This window comes from Staurois parvus, unplaced genomic scaffold (assembly GCF_062004578.1).
Source record: "Staurois parvus isolate SC_StPar_1 unplaced genomic scaffold, SC_StPar_1.0 ptg000656l, whole genome shotgun sequence".
NCBI lineage: Eukaryota > Metazoa > Chordata > Amphibia > Anura > Ranidae > Staurois > Staurois parvus.
Genome location: NW_028318452.1, coordinates 1,551,424 through 1,567,051, shown reverse-complemented (window position 1 = coordinate 1,567,051; position 15,628 = coordinate 1,551,424). Strand labels below are relative to the sequence as shown.

Sequence of the window (15,628 nt, the reverse complement as noted above, 5' to 3'; positions counted from 1 at the left end):
TTTTACAACATAATGGTCAAACCATAATTTCCTGCAGATTCCAAAAGCAAGGTAAAGTTTGGAGCTTGTATGGGGGAGGGGGTGATGGCAATTTGTTTAATATACCCAAGCAAAAGTCTTTTTGGCGAGGGAGGTAATGATGGATTTCATAGATTCCATTTTGAACTCAAATGAAGACATTAAGGCCCCGTTCACATTTGGCAAATTGGGATCACAAAGAATCTTCTGCCCACTTCCAAATTGCACAGCAATCATAGCAAAACGTGGCACGAGCGTTTGTCTGCTATTCAGTTTCAATGGCACCTCAAATGCGGTGCAGCTTTGCTGTGTGGAAATCTGCATCACACAAAGCTTGTTGCCCAAAAAGAAGCTCCTTTTGGGTGACAAACTTCATGCAATGCAGTTTGCTGCATGCCAATCGCAGAAAAGCTGCACCACATTCGAGGAGTCATTAAAGATGAATGGCACACAAACGTGCCACGATTCCACGCGTGATCCCAAATCACCAGATGAGAACGGAGCCTAAAGGTTCATGCATACTGGGCAAAAAAAAAAAAAAATGTTGCTTATACAGGCTTTAGAGGTTTATTTTTTTTTCTTTTGGTCTGTATAAGCAGCTCTGCTATTCTATTTGTCAGTACACAATAGGGAGTTTAAAGGCATATCTGCAGAGAAGAGTTTTCAGGCTGAAAAAAAAAAAAAAAAATCAGAATCATGTTTTTTACAGGAGCTTTCAGACAGAAAAAAACCACTTGAGGCACATAAACATAGCATTTAGGAGCGTTCAGCTGTTTCATATGTACATTGATTATGGTGAAAAATGAGCGGAAGGGAATGCTTTAGAAAAAAAGGCTTATAAAAGCAAATGCCCATAAACTCAGCCACCTGCTGCGCATGGACTCTTAAGATCCAGAATAGGGCCAATGCTCCATTCTGGTGAACAGGTTGGAATAAAGCCCTGGGAACTGTACTGTCACAGGACCTGGGCAAATGCCATCTTGATTCAGAAGAATCTGTTACCCTGTGCAGTGACACAGGAGGGCCGAGGTGAGGCACAAAACTCCATTTTGTAGTCCTGGTATACCACAACTTGCACCCAAGCTTCATTAATCCACAAAAGATGTAGTAAATTGCAGCTCACCAATTCTTAGATGTGGTGTCTGCATTCTTCTTTTTAGCCTTTTAAATTTTTCACCTGGTGATGCAGATAGTAAGTTTATTTTTCAACTTCATTTAAAGCAGAAATAAACCAATTAACTTTCCCAAACCTGTTACATTCAAGGCATCCCATGAATGATAACGGTCACAACTGCTTGTACTCTTAACCAAACTGTCAAGACATCAAATGGCTGGGGTCATAACAAATTATATATATATATTGTGATGAAGCGCTCAACTTATATATAAAGTGTAAAATACCTCCTTCCAAAATTATTATAAAATAATCAAAATACACAGAAACTTAATTGTCATCAATCTATACAAGATAACTAGTGCAAAATCCCCACACACAAAATTATAGGCCCCCTAGTGGTAAATTGTGATAATCAACTAATATCACTTTGCACAGTTAAAGTGTTAAATATATCCAATTATATAAGAAAACAATTCAAAATCAATTCAGAAAACTTGTGATGCCACACTGTGCAAAATAATAAAAGTGTTCAATACACAGTGATTATAACTTCACTCCATGCTGCAATTGTGCTCTTCGTGATACTCTGATGTGACTCCCCTGACTTTAGCCAAAATGCCCCCTCACCTTCCACATTCGACCCTTGCGGGTCACAAAGCTTTAAATATATAATATCTCTGCCAGGTTGTTCATACTCCACTGACTCCACCGACTCAATTAAGATCCTCCTCCAAGCAATGAATTCCTCTCAGATCACTTCCCTCACAATATGGACTCAAACACAGGGCGTATATGCAAGAAAAAGACAGACCTCCATAGTGCAACACTGTTTTAATGCACTTAAAGATAGAAACTGCTTCTCTCTGTTGGAGGATATGTGAGTGCTATTTGTTTTCTATCTTTAAGTGCATTAAAACAGTGTTGCACTATGGAGGTCTGTCTTTTTCTTGCATATACGCCCTGTGTTTGAGTCTATATTGTGAGGGAAGTGATCTGAGAGGAATTCATTGCTTGGAGGAGGATCTTAATTGAGTCGGTGGAGTCAGTGGAGTATGAACAACCTGGCAGAGATATTATATATTTAAGGCTTTGTGACCCGCAAGGGTCGAATGTGGAAGGTGAGGGGGCATTTTGGCTAAAGTCAGGGGAGTCACATCAGAGTATCACGAAGAGCACAATTGCAGCATGGAGTGAAGTTATAACCACTGTGTATTGAACACTTTTATTATTTTGCACAGTGTGGCATCACAAGTTTTCTTAATTGATTTTGAATTGTTTTCTTATATAATTGGATATATTCATCACTTTGCACAGTTAAAGTGTTATTAGTTGATTATCACAATTTACCACTAGGGGGCCTATCATTTTGTGTGTGGGGATTTTGCACTAGTTATCTTGTATAGATTGATGACAATTAAGTTTCTGTGTATTTTGATTATTTTATAATAATTTTGGAAGGAGGTATTTTACACTTTATATATAAGTTGAGCGCTTCATCACAATATATATAATTTGTTTGCACATTTCTTAAGGTATAAAGAATAGGTGATAGCAGCTAACTTTTGGTTACAAGGTTCTGTGGAGCGCAGGGGGATCCTTTTTATATTTATTTCTGGCTGGGGTCATAGTTGATCACATGTGCAGCACCACATCAAAAACAAAGGCTTAGATGGCAGCTTCATTGGCTGTAAAGAATAGAAGGGTTGAGTTCTGCTTCAACAGACCAAGCTGTCCAAAGAAGCAGTTAAGGTTGAGAAACTATTTAACATTGGCAGAGGTGCTTACAACGGTCAGCTTTTATGTAAAACATTTATCCCAAAACAAAAAAACGAACTGCTTATAATGCATTAGCTAGAATTCAACTACAATGTTAGTCAAGTCCCTCCCAATCTGCTAGACCAGTGGTCCGCAAGCCGCGGCTCTTTACACAATTTAATGCGGCTCTTCTGTGTGCCGGGCGCCCTCTCCCCTCCCTCCTCTCGGGCGCCCGCTCCCCTCCATCCTCTCGGGCGCCCGGCACATTGGCTGTCAGGATGTAGGCGGGGCAGCGTGACGAACTCCTCTCCTCTCACAGTCCGCCCTGAAGATGGCGCGGGAACACGGCGAGAGGAACGCGCGGAGCAAAGGTAAGTGAATTGACACAGGGGGGACTTGGGGACTTAATATGGGGGATGAATTACTATAGGGGGGATGAATTACTATAGGGGGGATGAATTACTATGGGGGATGAATTACTATATGGGGGATGAATTACTATATGGGGGATGTATTTTCAGTTTTAAAAATGTGGCTCTCAAAATAAATTTCAATCGTGGTTTTGGCGAGATTTGGCTCAGTTGAAAAAAAAAAGTTGCCCACCACTGTGCTAGACTATCAATGTTGCTGTCCAAAAATGTCTACTTTACGAATTCATCCAGAATGCAGACACCTTAAGACGGAGTGCTGTATGTTACTGTCTGGATCACCAACTAAAATAAAGGGAAAAAAGCCTGAAAAAAACGAATGCAGCCATCACATCTAAGGATTGGTAAGCTGCAATATATTACATTTTTGTGGAGACACAATTTCATGAAAAGGAAGGCTTATCTGAGAAACTGACAGATTATACAGGTGGATGGGGAGCCAAGACAGGATGCTACCACTGGCATCCACAGGAGAACCTTCAGACACTGGGGTGTCAGATTTTAGTCTGTCATCAGATATGGAAGGCTCATGTTTAACAGCTTCCACCCCAGGAGTTTCTTTCTTTCCTGCAGCTGGGTCTGGACCAACAAATGGCTCTCACCACTATATCAAGAATCAGGTTTCTGTCCTGTCTAGTCTGTTGCAGACACCATTGGCCTCTCACTCTTGGACGAAGATCTTTGGTACAGGGGTCACCCTAGTAGCTTATCTCATCTACTCCCCAATGACTCAGTGGGGTTCGAATCTGATTTGATTCAGAAACTACTGTTTAAACCTATTAAAGATATTCCTTCAATCTCCTACAAGAGGGTGCTTCTTGTAGCCATTACCTCTGCAAGGCAAAGGGCTGATTGGGTGGATTTATTTTGCAAGTGTGGTGTTGAGGGCCACAATTCTCTGCTTGCCTTTCACCTCAACCATGACTGTGTTCTTCTGTCTCTTTGCCTTACTTCCAGCTCACCAGTAGCATCATGCATCTGAAAACATTGTTAAAAAAAAAAAAAAAGATCCAGAGAAACTCATACAAATATATACTCTATAATGTTAGGAATTCTGTACGGGTGTATGTACAGATATGTTAAGTGAAGCAATTACAACAGTTCAGATGAGTCAGGATGGCCAAAGGTTCTTTGATCTATCTAGACATGATGCAGCAGCCATCATCCTTAATGTACGTCTTCATGCTGCATTCATAGCAGTAACAAGAGAGCTCGTCTTTCCATGTCAGTGAAAGCGTTGTGTACAAACTCAGGTTTCCACATCATCCTCTTGTATCCCGCATGACCAAACCTAAGAATGCAACACATAAAACAGTTACATCACAGAAGTGCCTCTCATTATGACTTACATGCATCTTAACGTGTTAAAAGGTTAGTTCATCTTTGCACAAACAATGAAAAGGTGAAATCATTCAATTTTCCCAGCCCCCGATGCCTGCTGCATGTACCTTATGTGATCACCATGTTCCACCACCCCTTCCAGCCAGTATAAAGGTTTGACACTTTAAAGCATCACTACACAGCACCAGATGCAGTGTAGCATCATAATGTGAGCAACTGCAAACACTCACTGGTGTGCACTGGCCAAGTGATCACACTGACCAATGAGAATCCTTGCAGTGCGCACTACTGCAAGCAATATGTTGCTATAGAGAAGGGGTGTCAAACTGGCATCCCTCCAGCATGTTACATGTTCCCTCTGCCTTTGGGAGTCATGCTTGTAACTTTCACTCTTGCAATGCCTCATGGTATTTGTAGTTTGGCAACAGCTGGAGGGCCGCCAGTTTGACACCAATGCTATAGAGCCTCCAGCACTGTTGAATAAAGTTTTAAAGTGCCGGTCCATTATACCAGCTAAAGAGGCTGGTGAAAGGTGGGAGAATCACAATAACCAAGGGGGGTACTTGGGGTTATTGTCGGTTCACCTTCTCATTTTTTTTTGGAAAAAGGTGAACTGATCTTTTACAGAGGTTCTTCACTGGAGAAGAATAAAACCACCAATATGCCACAGTTAAATACCATGCTGTTCGAACAGCAAATAGGAATGTGTAGGGAGGGGCTTTGGAGCAAGCTTTAAAAGGAGCAGTTCACCTTTTTGGTATTTTTTTGCAGGTAAAAAAAAAAGTGTGCATTTCTTATTTTTGTCTACATGAGCCTGGAAAGCATTGTACCAGTGATCAGTAGATCGCTGATGCCATGCAGGTCTCCTGCAGACCTGTCAGAATATCTGCTTGCCGTACGGGATGTATGAGCAAGCAGATATACTGACAGGAAGCTTCAATGAACTGCCACGGCGCCGTGGTAGTTCATTGAAAACTTCAAGCCAACAGCTGCTAAGGCTGACGGATTTTCAATTCCGTGAGTGAATGATGTGGCCGTGTGGGCGGAGCCCCGTACGACCACGCTGTTTTCAACTTTGACAGATAGTACGGTGAGATTTCTCCCCGTACTATCTGTCATAGGGAGGGGGCAGCGGCTGCGGCTATGGGTACATGTTACATGTTCCACCCTAAAGACAGTTGGAACATGTAACATGTTCCCAAAGGTGAACTTATCCTTTAAAACTGCCCACAAGTACTGAACCATTGTCAGAAGTGGTTGTGACAGCAGAGTTTGGGAGGCTGCTGTGCTCAGTAATTCTTTGTGCCAAACCTTATATATTTTCTGAATGCAGATACCCTAGAGAGTCGTAGTTCCAATTTTTTGTGTCACACGATATTACTCCAAAGTGACCTAATTTTTGGTAAACCATAAAAGATAGAGTTGTGGTGAGTAAACAGATACTCAACATATCAAACCTTAAATTTGTGTGCAACAAACTTCAGTACCCTATATTTTCTATAGGCAACACTTCAAAAGCCCCTATAGGTCAATTAATATTACAGAGGAGCTCTCTTGCTATAATTATCGCGCTCAATCTTGCATGCGCAGCGATATGTAACATGTGTATCACAATTGATGTTTTCACGCGTAGGCGCCCTGCCGTGTGCATTTACGTTTATAGGGTGCGTATATCGGGGAGCCTCAACATTTTTTGGGGGGGGGGGGGGGATGTTATGTGCTTGATTGTAACAATTTTGCAATAAAAAGACTTTTTTTTTCTTAACTTTTTTTATTCATCACACGGGGGACACAAAGTTCCCCTATGTGATGATTTTTAGGTGACAGGTTCTTTTTATTGAGACATCCAGGGTCTAAAAGACCTTGCATGTCTAATCTAGGTTTCACTGGATGTATTGCACTGCAGATTGCATTCTAGCCAGGGAAAGTGACAGCTGCGACCCAGAAATAACGTCACACATGTCACCTTCCGGGGTCACAGAAAGATGTACGTTCGCTCTCCTCTCCACCCACCATGGTTCTCCCTGGGCCCGCATACATGGTGGGAGCGGGCACATTGGGGGGAGGTGGTTGGCGATGCACCAGTACCTGGCATATGGACCTGGTGGTGAAAGGGTTAATATAAGGACACTTACCTGTCAAGGGATCCAGCACTGTCCTCACCCAAGCCAATTCTTCAATGGGTTTTGGGTCCAGGCACCAGAATCTTAACCAAGGGAAACCAGCTTTACACTGTGCATACGCGAGCCGCACTGCGCTTTGTAAATGGTCCCACAGTCTTCTGGAACCTGTAATGTGTCACGGAAGGCTGCTGGTGAAGGGTTTGAAATTCCGCTCGGATCACCTAGGCATCCGGGTGGAAGTAGGAGGGGGTACCCGTCAAAATCAGGTACCCCCCCCAATTGTTAAAAAGGAGGGGGAGGGAGTTAAATAAGCGGAATTTTCCCATTTGGGTGAAGTTCTGCTTTAATTACATTTTGAAACCAAAAAAGGCAATAAAGTTGTTAATGCAAAATGCAATTTAGATTCCCAACAGGAATGGGAGACTAACAAGCACATGCAAAATTACTCTGGGAGGATATTACCAGTAAGAGCAGTAGAGGAGACTGCTCCACCTTCTCATGCCTCCACCTTAATATTACTATGGTTTATAGAATCCACATTTGCAACAGAATTTTAACCTCATTGGAAATATATCTGATTTTACATGAGTATACATGTTTTCTTTGCTATTTACTCTAGGTATCTCACACACATTTAGGTATTAAAATGCACATGAAAACCCTACTTTTTCTTTCTGGATATACAATATAGACCTGCTGCAGGAAATTGGGCCTTTCTGTGCCACTCTGCTGCTTCTGTATGGAAACACACTATTTCAGATACTGAGATTCCACCCAACAACGAACCAACCAATATGTGGGATGGGAATTCACTTTAAAAACTCTTACCTATAAGGAATTGATTTGTTAATGAAATTTCCTGAATGTCTGAAACACAGATCACTGGGTCAGGACGTGGAAAGGACCCATTTAAATCACTTCACCGACACCTAGGGGCCTGCTTATAAAGCAGTGAATGTGACATTCAGAATAAGTTCACCTTTCTCAACTTATTAGGGGGTGTAACATGTTGAGCGTAATAATGTTCCTACACTCACACAAACAAATACCTGAAAATATATATAAAAAATATATTAAAATTATATTAGAGATCGATTGGTGTGCAATAGCCGCTTACGGAAAGCTACCAGTTGGTGAAATAAAGTGCATCTTGACTTCCTTTTCAATTAAAGGGGTCAACAGTTTCCAGTGAGTGTACTGTGCATTCAGTTGGTGAAGAGGAAGAGCACATTTGTGATGTCACAGAATATCATCACCTACATTATTTTTGGACTGTTTACATCACTGAACACTTGTTTCTCTTTCATTTTGTGTCACAATTTATTTATACACAAATCTTTCACCTATTGTTTGGTTATTTGATAGCACATTTTTCATTGGAGTAAGGGTTTATGATAGCAAAGTCAGATCCCTGGGGTTTATATCCCTTGGGATTCTGAGTATACATGTTGAGCATTAAGCACCTCTGCCCCTGATCACCCCCTCCTTCTCCCTGCGCCTGCTGTCACAATTTGAAAACAGTGCAGCTTGTGGTTCTTCATGAACCGCGAGGGTACTAGTGAGAACTCTCATAGTCCATTGAGCTTCCTGGTCTTCTGTAACTGCCTGCCCCTATCGGAACTACAGGCAGACAGTGTACTGAAAGTCTGCAGGAGCCTGACATTGCACCCACAATTTGCTGATCATGGGTGAAATGCTTTACAGGCTCCCAAGACAAAAAAAAAAAAATAATAATTTTTACCTGCCAAAAAAACATGCATTATTATTATTTTTTAGGGTGAACTTATCCTTTAGAACACATGCACCAGTAATGTTTGGTGAATGTCACATTCCTTAAATACACCCCCTAAGTGGTAATTTTTCTCCAATGCTGGACAAACATGAAACAATATCAGTGTTCGATATAACACAGTTTCAATGAAAGATTCACATCTTCCAGAAGTGTACTGCATTGTACAATTATTCAAAACCACAAATATTTTTATTGAAAAAGGAAAAATTTCAAATAAATTAGACCAAATCAATCAAATGATAGTTTTAAGCAGAAGGTCATTTCAAATGATCAAGCACTTGTTTATCTTTCACATGTACAGCCAACATTAATTTCAACACAATTCTCCAATGAAAACCTTTTGATGTAAGCCAAATCAGACAAATACCTGTTTATATTATTATGCTGGGTATTCCAAAGGCAAGTCCATGTGCAGAAATTCCATCCTGATTTGGTTTATGCAGATCCAGATGGGTTTGAAGGGGGTCTGATGAAAACCCCAAGCTGTTTTGTATTCACATCTTTCAGCTGTTCCAGTTGCCTACGGCCACGGCGCACCAGGTACTCAATACGCATAACATCAGTCCTTGGGATCTTGGCGTTCTTCCTGAACTCATGCTGGATTTGGGGAAGGGACCCTGGCTTGTCTTTGCCAGCCCGTAAAAACTGTTTATACAGACTGAGAACTTGTTTCTGGAGGTTGCTATGTCTTATCATTGTAGCACTGGACCAGCATTCTAGGAAAGCAAAAACAGACATTGGTATTGTATTGTACTAGCATCGTTAGGCCTCCCCAATACAATCTATGTTGTATTATATCTGAATTTCTTTAGGTTACCTGTACCTAGGAGAACATCTATGTAATGTCCTATTTAAAGACACATCACCTTGCCCTTGCAAAGGGTACCCCAAACCCCTTACATATTAATCTTGCCTGCACTGCTTTCTCCATCACAGCCAGCGACACTGCCCGGCACTTCTGGGTATGGGGAAACATGTGACCTGCTGACAGTGCTGAGGCATAGCAGGCAATTTCTGGGGCCGGCCACTGTCACAACAGGAAGTCCAGTTCACTGTGCATTTGGAAAATCTTATTGTAATCACTAGTTCTTACATCATGGCAAGTGCCATTTACCTACCCCGGGCAACACTAAATGGTCCAGTTCCTATCTGAGCACTCTAGTGATGGAACTGGCCCAGTTACACAATCCCTAGTTGTTGGCAGTGCTAAACAATAAGATGTATTACACAGTAAAAGTAAACTCCTAAAATATACTAAGCTATATATATATTTACAGTATATGTAGCTGCAGTATGCATGCCTATTTCCCAGTAGGAAAAGGCAGATAAAATGCAAATGCAGATGTTACTGTTGGAGGATATTACCAGTAAGAAGCAGTAGAGGAGACTGCCCCACCTTCTCATGCCTCCACACGCTCTCATTACAATGACATCTGTAAGTTGGTGGGATATACTAGGCAGCAAGTGAACATGGTGTCCCTGAAGCTGATTAAGTGTTAAAAGCAGACAAAATGGGAAAGCATAAGGATTTGAGGGACTTTGACAAGGATCAGATTGTAATGGTGGATGCCTGGGTCAGAACAGCTCTTATAGGATGTTCCCTGTCTGCAGGACTGGTCGAAGGAAGGAAAACTGGTGAACTGGTGACAGGGCCATGGGTGGCCAAGGCTCACTGATGCGTGTAGGGAGTGAAGGTTGGCTTGTGTAGTCCAATCAAACAGAAGAGCTACTGTGGCTCAGATTGCTGAAAAAGTTAATGCTGGTTCTGATAGAAAGCTGTCAGAACACCTGCAAACATTGCAGTTTGCTGTGTATGGGGCTACATAGCTACACACTGGTCAGAGTGCCCATGCTGACCTGTGTCCACAGTGAAAGCGCCTACAATGGGCATGCGAACATCAGAACTGGACCACAGAGCAGTGGAAGAAGGTGGTGTGGTCTGATGAATCTCGTTTTCTTTTACATCATGTAGATGGCTGGGAGCATGTGCATTGTTTACCTGGGGAAAAGATGGCACCAGGATGCATGATATGAAGAATCAAGCTGTTGGAGGCAGTCGGGTTTATTTACTAAAGCTGGAGAGTGCAAAATCAGGTGTAGTTCTAAGGTTGGAAGCTGATTGGCTACCTTGCATAGGTGCACCAGATTCTGAGTGAACCAGCTTTAGTAAATCTCCCCCAGTGTGACTTACAGGACTTAACCACTTCTGGAGCAGCGACATACCCATACACCGCTGGACATTCTGTGGTTGTACTGGATTGGTGCCTGCAGCTGCAGGCATCACCCCAATGCCGTTTTTTTAAAGCTGGTGGTCGGCTCTCTTGTATAAGTAATCGGAGAAGCTACTAGCTGCTCAAATGCTTGTACAAGCATTGGGAAGGGAAGTTGCCCCTCCAGCTGCCTCCCACCACTCTTCTGGGATCTCTTGTCCCACTGGGAGTCCTGATTGACCAACTGGCACATCTGCTGGCTGGCTGAACAGCCGAACAAAATCAGAATTGGCTTTGATCAGCTCTCCTTTATTGTAAACCGGAAGCAATGACCTGACATTACTTTCGGTTTACTCTGAAACTTTAGGAGGCATTTTTAAAAATCTGAAAGCATTCAAAACCACAGATCTTGATGTTTTGAATGTTTTTAAGTTAAGAGGGTTTTGGTGACTCAGCCTCCAGATCCCTCCATATAAATACCTGTCATGTGTCTATTGCTGTCACAGGGGATGTTTATATTCCTTGTGATAGCAATAAGAGTGATTAAAAAAATAAAATTGACATTGTACAAATAAAAAATTTAAAAAAAAAATAATGTATGTGTCCCCGCGCACAAAGGCGAACACACAGTTTGGTCCATCGCACAAGCAAACAGCAATCATCCCACACGTGAGGTATCACCGCAATCACCAGACCATGGGTAGTAATTCTAGCGCAAGAGCCCCTCTGTAAATCTAAAGTGGTAACCTGTAAAGGCTTTTAAGTGTCACCTATGAATAGTAACATTGTGGCTGTTGCATGGGCATGTGCAGTTTTAAAGTGTGACATGTTTGGTATCTATTTACTCAGTATAACATCATCTTTTATATTTTACAAATCAAGTGGGTTATGTATTGTGTTTTTTGCAATAAAATTCAGAAAAGTGTATTGTTTTCACAAAAAGTGCGTTTGAAAAACCGCTGAGCAAATATCATGTGACATTAAAGAATGCAAAAACCGCCACCAATTTATTCTCAAGGGCAGTGGTCTCCAAACTGTGGCCCTTTGATTACCTTTATCTGGCCCTTGGGGCACTATTCCTCCCACTGATATGAGGCACCATTCCTTCTACTAACACCAACATTGGGACATAATTCCTCCCACTGATATGAACTACAGAACACTATTACTTCCACTAACACTATAGATGGTGCACTTTTCCTCCCACTGGTACCATCATTGGGATACTGTTCCTGCCACTGACATCAACAATGGGGCATAATTCCATCCACTGATATAAAATATAGAGCACTATTACTCCCACTAACACTAATAATGGGGAACTTTTCCTCCCGCTAATACCATCGATAGTGCACTACTCCTGCCACTGACACCAATGCTGGAGCACCAGTCCTTCCCTGACACCAATGTTGGGGCACAGGTCCTTCCACTGACAACAGTATTGGGGCAAATTTTCTTTCATTGACACCAATGTTGGGGCACTATTCCTCTCATTGATATTAATAATAAAGTGCTATTCCTTCTACTGATACCAATGATTGGACACTATTTCTGCTGCATTTTTCACTCCCACTGGTTACAGTCCGGCACCCCTAAAGTCAGAAGACCAGAAAACTGGCCCTTTGATCAGAAAGTTTGGAGACCCCTGCTCTAGGGCCTCTACTTAAAATATATATATATATATATATATATATATATATATATATATATAAATAAAATGTTTGGGGGTTCTAAAACATTTCCTAGCAAAAAATACTGATTTTAAAATGTAAACAAAAAATGCCAGAAATGGCTTAGGGCTAAAGTTGTTAAAAAACCTGCTACTGATGTTTTGGTGCCAGATTCCACAGCATACCTTCAGAAGTACAGTAGCATCCATGCCACGATGGGTCAGAGCTGTTTTGGCGGCAAAAGGGGGACCTACTCCATTTTAGATGGGTGGTCATAATGTTGTGGCTAATCAGTGTAAACAATATCCTTAATCTTAAAAAAAAAAATAACCCCACTTATAAATGGCTCTGTAATCTATTTTTTTAACAAGTTCCTTTCTGTGTTTTTCTTCCTCCTTGTAATGTCCTCCATTTTTTTTTAAACCAGAGCTTAGTGTCACTTTAACTGAAAAATGGACAGATCTTTACAACATAGCTGATCCTTTCATCTTCAATTCAATACAACAAAATCAAATGAAATAATCCTGTGAACAAATCAATAATTGCTGGCATTGATCAGAAAATCCAAACACTTAGACCAGTGATCTAAGCCAACTTATGAGCTACAGGGGGGGTTCAAATGCAGCCCCTGACATCACTAAAGGGCCGCACATAATGGTCAATATATAAAATGTTTGAGAGGACTGTCAGAAACTGCAGACCTATTAGAGGAAATGAGGGTCAGAGAGTGTGGACCTGCTACACTTTAACTTGGGGATTCTGCTGCCGAAGACCATACGACACTAGGGACGTTACGTGAGGCTGATAGACATCAATGCTGTTATCATGATCAATGTTCCCACTACAGACTGATGAGGACTGAGGGCTGCACATCGCACACCAAAGGGCCACAGATAGGGCACCATGGACCAATAAATATATACAGCACTGCACATTGTGGATGTTATTTCAATATAACAAGCTCATTTTACGCAGCACATTGGCAAAACAAGCAATGCTTATGTGTGATTCACTGTATTGATAACACAATCATCAGTCCCTCCCCTCACGCCAGGGTACTAGGTGTAATCCTAGACTCCCATCTGTTCTATCACCCCCAAATCCAATCACTGTCTAAATCTTGTAGACTTCACCTCCACAACATCTCCAAGATACGGCCGTTCCTAACCTCGGAAACTACTAAGCAACTTATTCACTCCCTTGTTATATCTCGCCTTGACTATTGCAACTCCCTCCTCATTGGCCTACCTCATCGCAGGCTATCCCCTCTTCAGTCTATCATGAATGCTGCTGCCAGACTCATCCACCTTACTAACCGTTCCATATCTGCCACCCCTCTCTGCCAATCCCTCCACTGGCTTCCCATTGCCCAATGGATAAAATTCAAAACATTAACAATAACATATAAAGCCATTTAACTCTGCCCCAAATTACATCACCAATCTTGTCTCCAAATATCACCCAAACCGGACTCTTCACTCCTCGCAAGACCTCCTGCTCTCTAGCTCCCTTGTCTCCTCCTCCCATGCTCATCTCCAGGACTTCCCCCATCCTCTGGAACTCTCTACCCCAATTTAACAGACTATCGCCTACTCTGCTCACTTTTAGGCGATCTCTGAAAACCTATCTCTTCAGGGAAGCCTATCCTGCCGTCAGCTAAGAATGGGATCTTCTACTCTTCCAACCAGTCCATCCCCCGCAGTTACTACCTTTTGTACCACTAGCCCCTCCCTCTTAGATTGTAAGCTCCAAGGAGCAGGGCCCTCAAATCCCTCTTGTATTGAACTGTATTGTCTCCCGTTATATTGTAAAGCGCTGAGCAAACTGTTGGCGCTATATAAATCCTGTATAATAATAATAATAATTGATTGTCGTCCAGATCTCAGTTTATTGCAGGCAGATATCTGAAGCTCCAAAAAATACACATTACGATCAACTTTAGATTTACCAAAACTATGTCATATCCAGATCTACCTAGACTTTGCAATCAGACAGGCCCTGACACTAAAGAGCTGTTGGTAGATCTAAAGCCTCATTCAGGGGTGATTGGGGCCTGCAGTCCATCAATGGCCTATGTGTTTCTGCAGCTTGTGCCCCCCAGGAACTGCATGCAGGCAGCCCATTCAAGTCTATGTGGATGCAGCGCCTGCGTGGACTCAGCCGCTTGTCCAAGATTGACTGATAGGGGGCGTTAGCGGCACCAAACCACATACACACATCACCCATTCAGACTATGGGCCTCAGCGCCTGTGTGAATGAGGCCTAAAGGAGATTGTAGGGTGTGTGGTGGGATTGAAGGATACATTGTGATTGCTGATATCCATGACTGCAGCTTCCTGAACGAATCCTTATGTCCCATTTACCAGGACAGTACTGAGGTGTAGAGGGCAGCAGTCAGCTCTGCATTCACTACAGATCACTGCATATAGAGAATAATGTATCACCTCTGTGAGGGCAAACACAGCCTACTCCTGGGAGCACAACCTACACCTAGTCCATGAACTACAACTCCCAGCACTCCCTGCTGGAAACATACAAGTGTATGTGTTGTCTGTCATTTCTCCCCACTTCATAAATACCGGGCCGGTGTCCACAAACACCTCTCTATTCGGTGCACGCACTGACCTTCCACTCCATGCGGTACACAACTTCCCGGAAGTTACACAAAACGAGTTACACAAGAGGGGGAAAGACACGACTTCCTCTATCCGGAGCACACAGCGCGCCCTCTGCTGCCACCAGCTGTCTGAGCACTGTCACTACACGTTGCCTCTTTCCAAAGCACATAGCGTGCACTCTGCTGCCACCTACTGTGTGTATACTCTCACGACAAGATGCCACCTGCTGCTTGCACAGTCTTACTACAAGCTGGTCATGTCTGTACACGCTGTGCGCCCTCAGCTGTTCGTACCTGTCACTACATGTTGTCTTTGTCCAGAGCACAGCGTGCGCCCTCTGCTGCCACCAGCTGTCTGCAACACTGTCATTACAAGGAGCGGCGATCTATTCTAGAGCAGGGGTCTCCAAACTGCGACCCTTTGCTTTTATCCGGTCCTTGAGGCACTTTTCCTCCCACTGGTACAAGACACTATTCCTCCCACTGACACCAACAATGGGGCATAATTTCCACTAATGACGTCAGCATTGGGGCCGATTAACACCAGCAATGGGACC

At 42.6% G+C, this 15,628-nt stretch overlaps 1 protein-coding gene and 2 non-coding genes across 3 annotated transcripts; all 3 read right to left on the bottom strand.

Moving 5' to 3' along the window:
* Positions 1 to 4,341: 4,341 nt before the first annotated feature.
* Positions 4,342 to 15,152, bottom strand: SDHAF1 (succinate dehydrogenase complex assembly factor 1). Its single transcript, XM_089694220.1, has 3 exons — positions 15,080 to 15,152; positions 8,942 to 9,290; positions 4,342 to 4,609 (listed from the first exon to the last, which is right to left on the bottom strand). The coding sequence occupies exon 2, from the start codon at positions 9,268 to 9,270 to the stop codon at positions 9,010 to 9,012; it is 261 nt and encodes an 86-aa protein (XP_089550346.1). The 5' UTR covers positions 9,271 to 9,290; positions 15,080 to 15,152; the 3' UTR covers positions 4,342 to 4,609; positions 8,942 to 9,009.
* On the bottom strand, positions 7,171 to 7,289 carry LOC149448809 (small nucleolar RNA SNORA47). The gene has a single exon (XR_016315494.1). It is a non-coding gene; the product is annotated as a small nucleolar RNA SNORA47 (small nucleolar RNA).
* On the bottom strand, positions 9,865 to 9,985 carry LOC149448808 (small nucleolar RNA SNORA47). The gene has a single exon (XR_016315493.1). It is a non-coding gene; the product is annotated as a small nucleolar RNA SNORA47 (small nucleolar RNA).
* Positions 15,153 to 15,628: the final 476 nt, after the last annotated feature.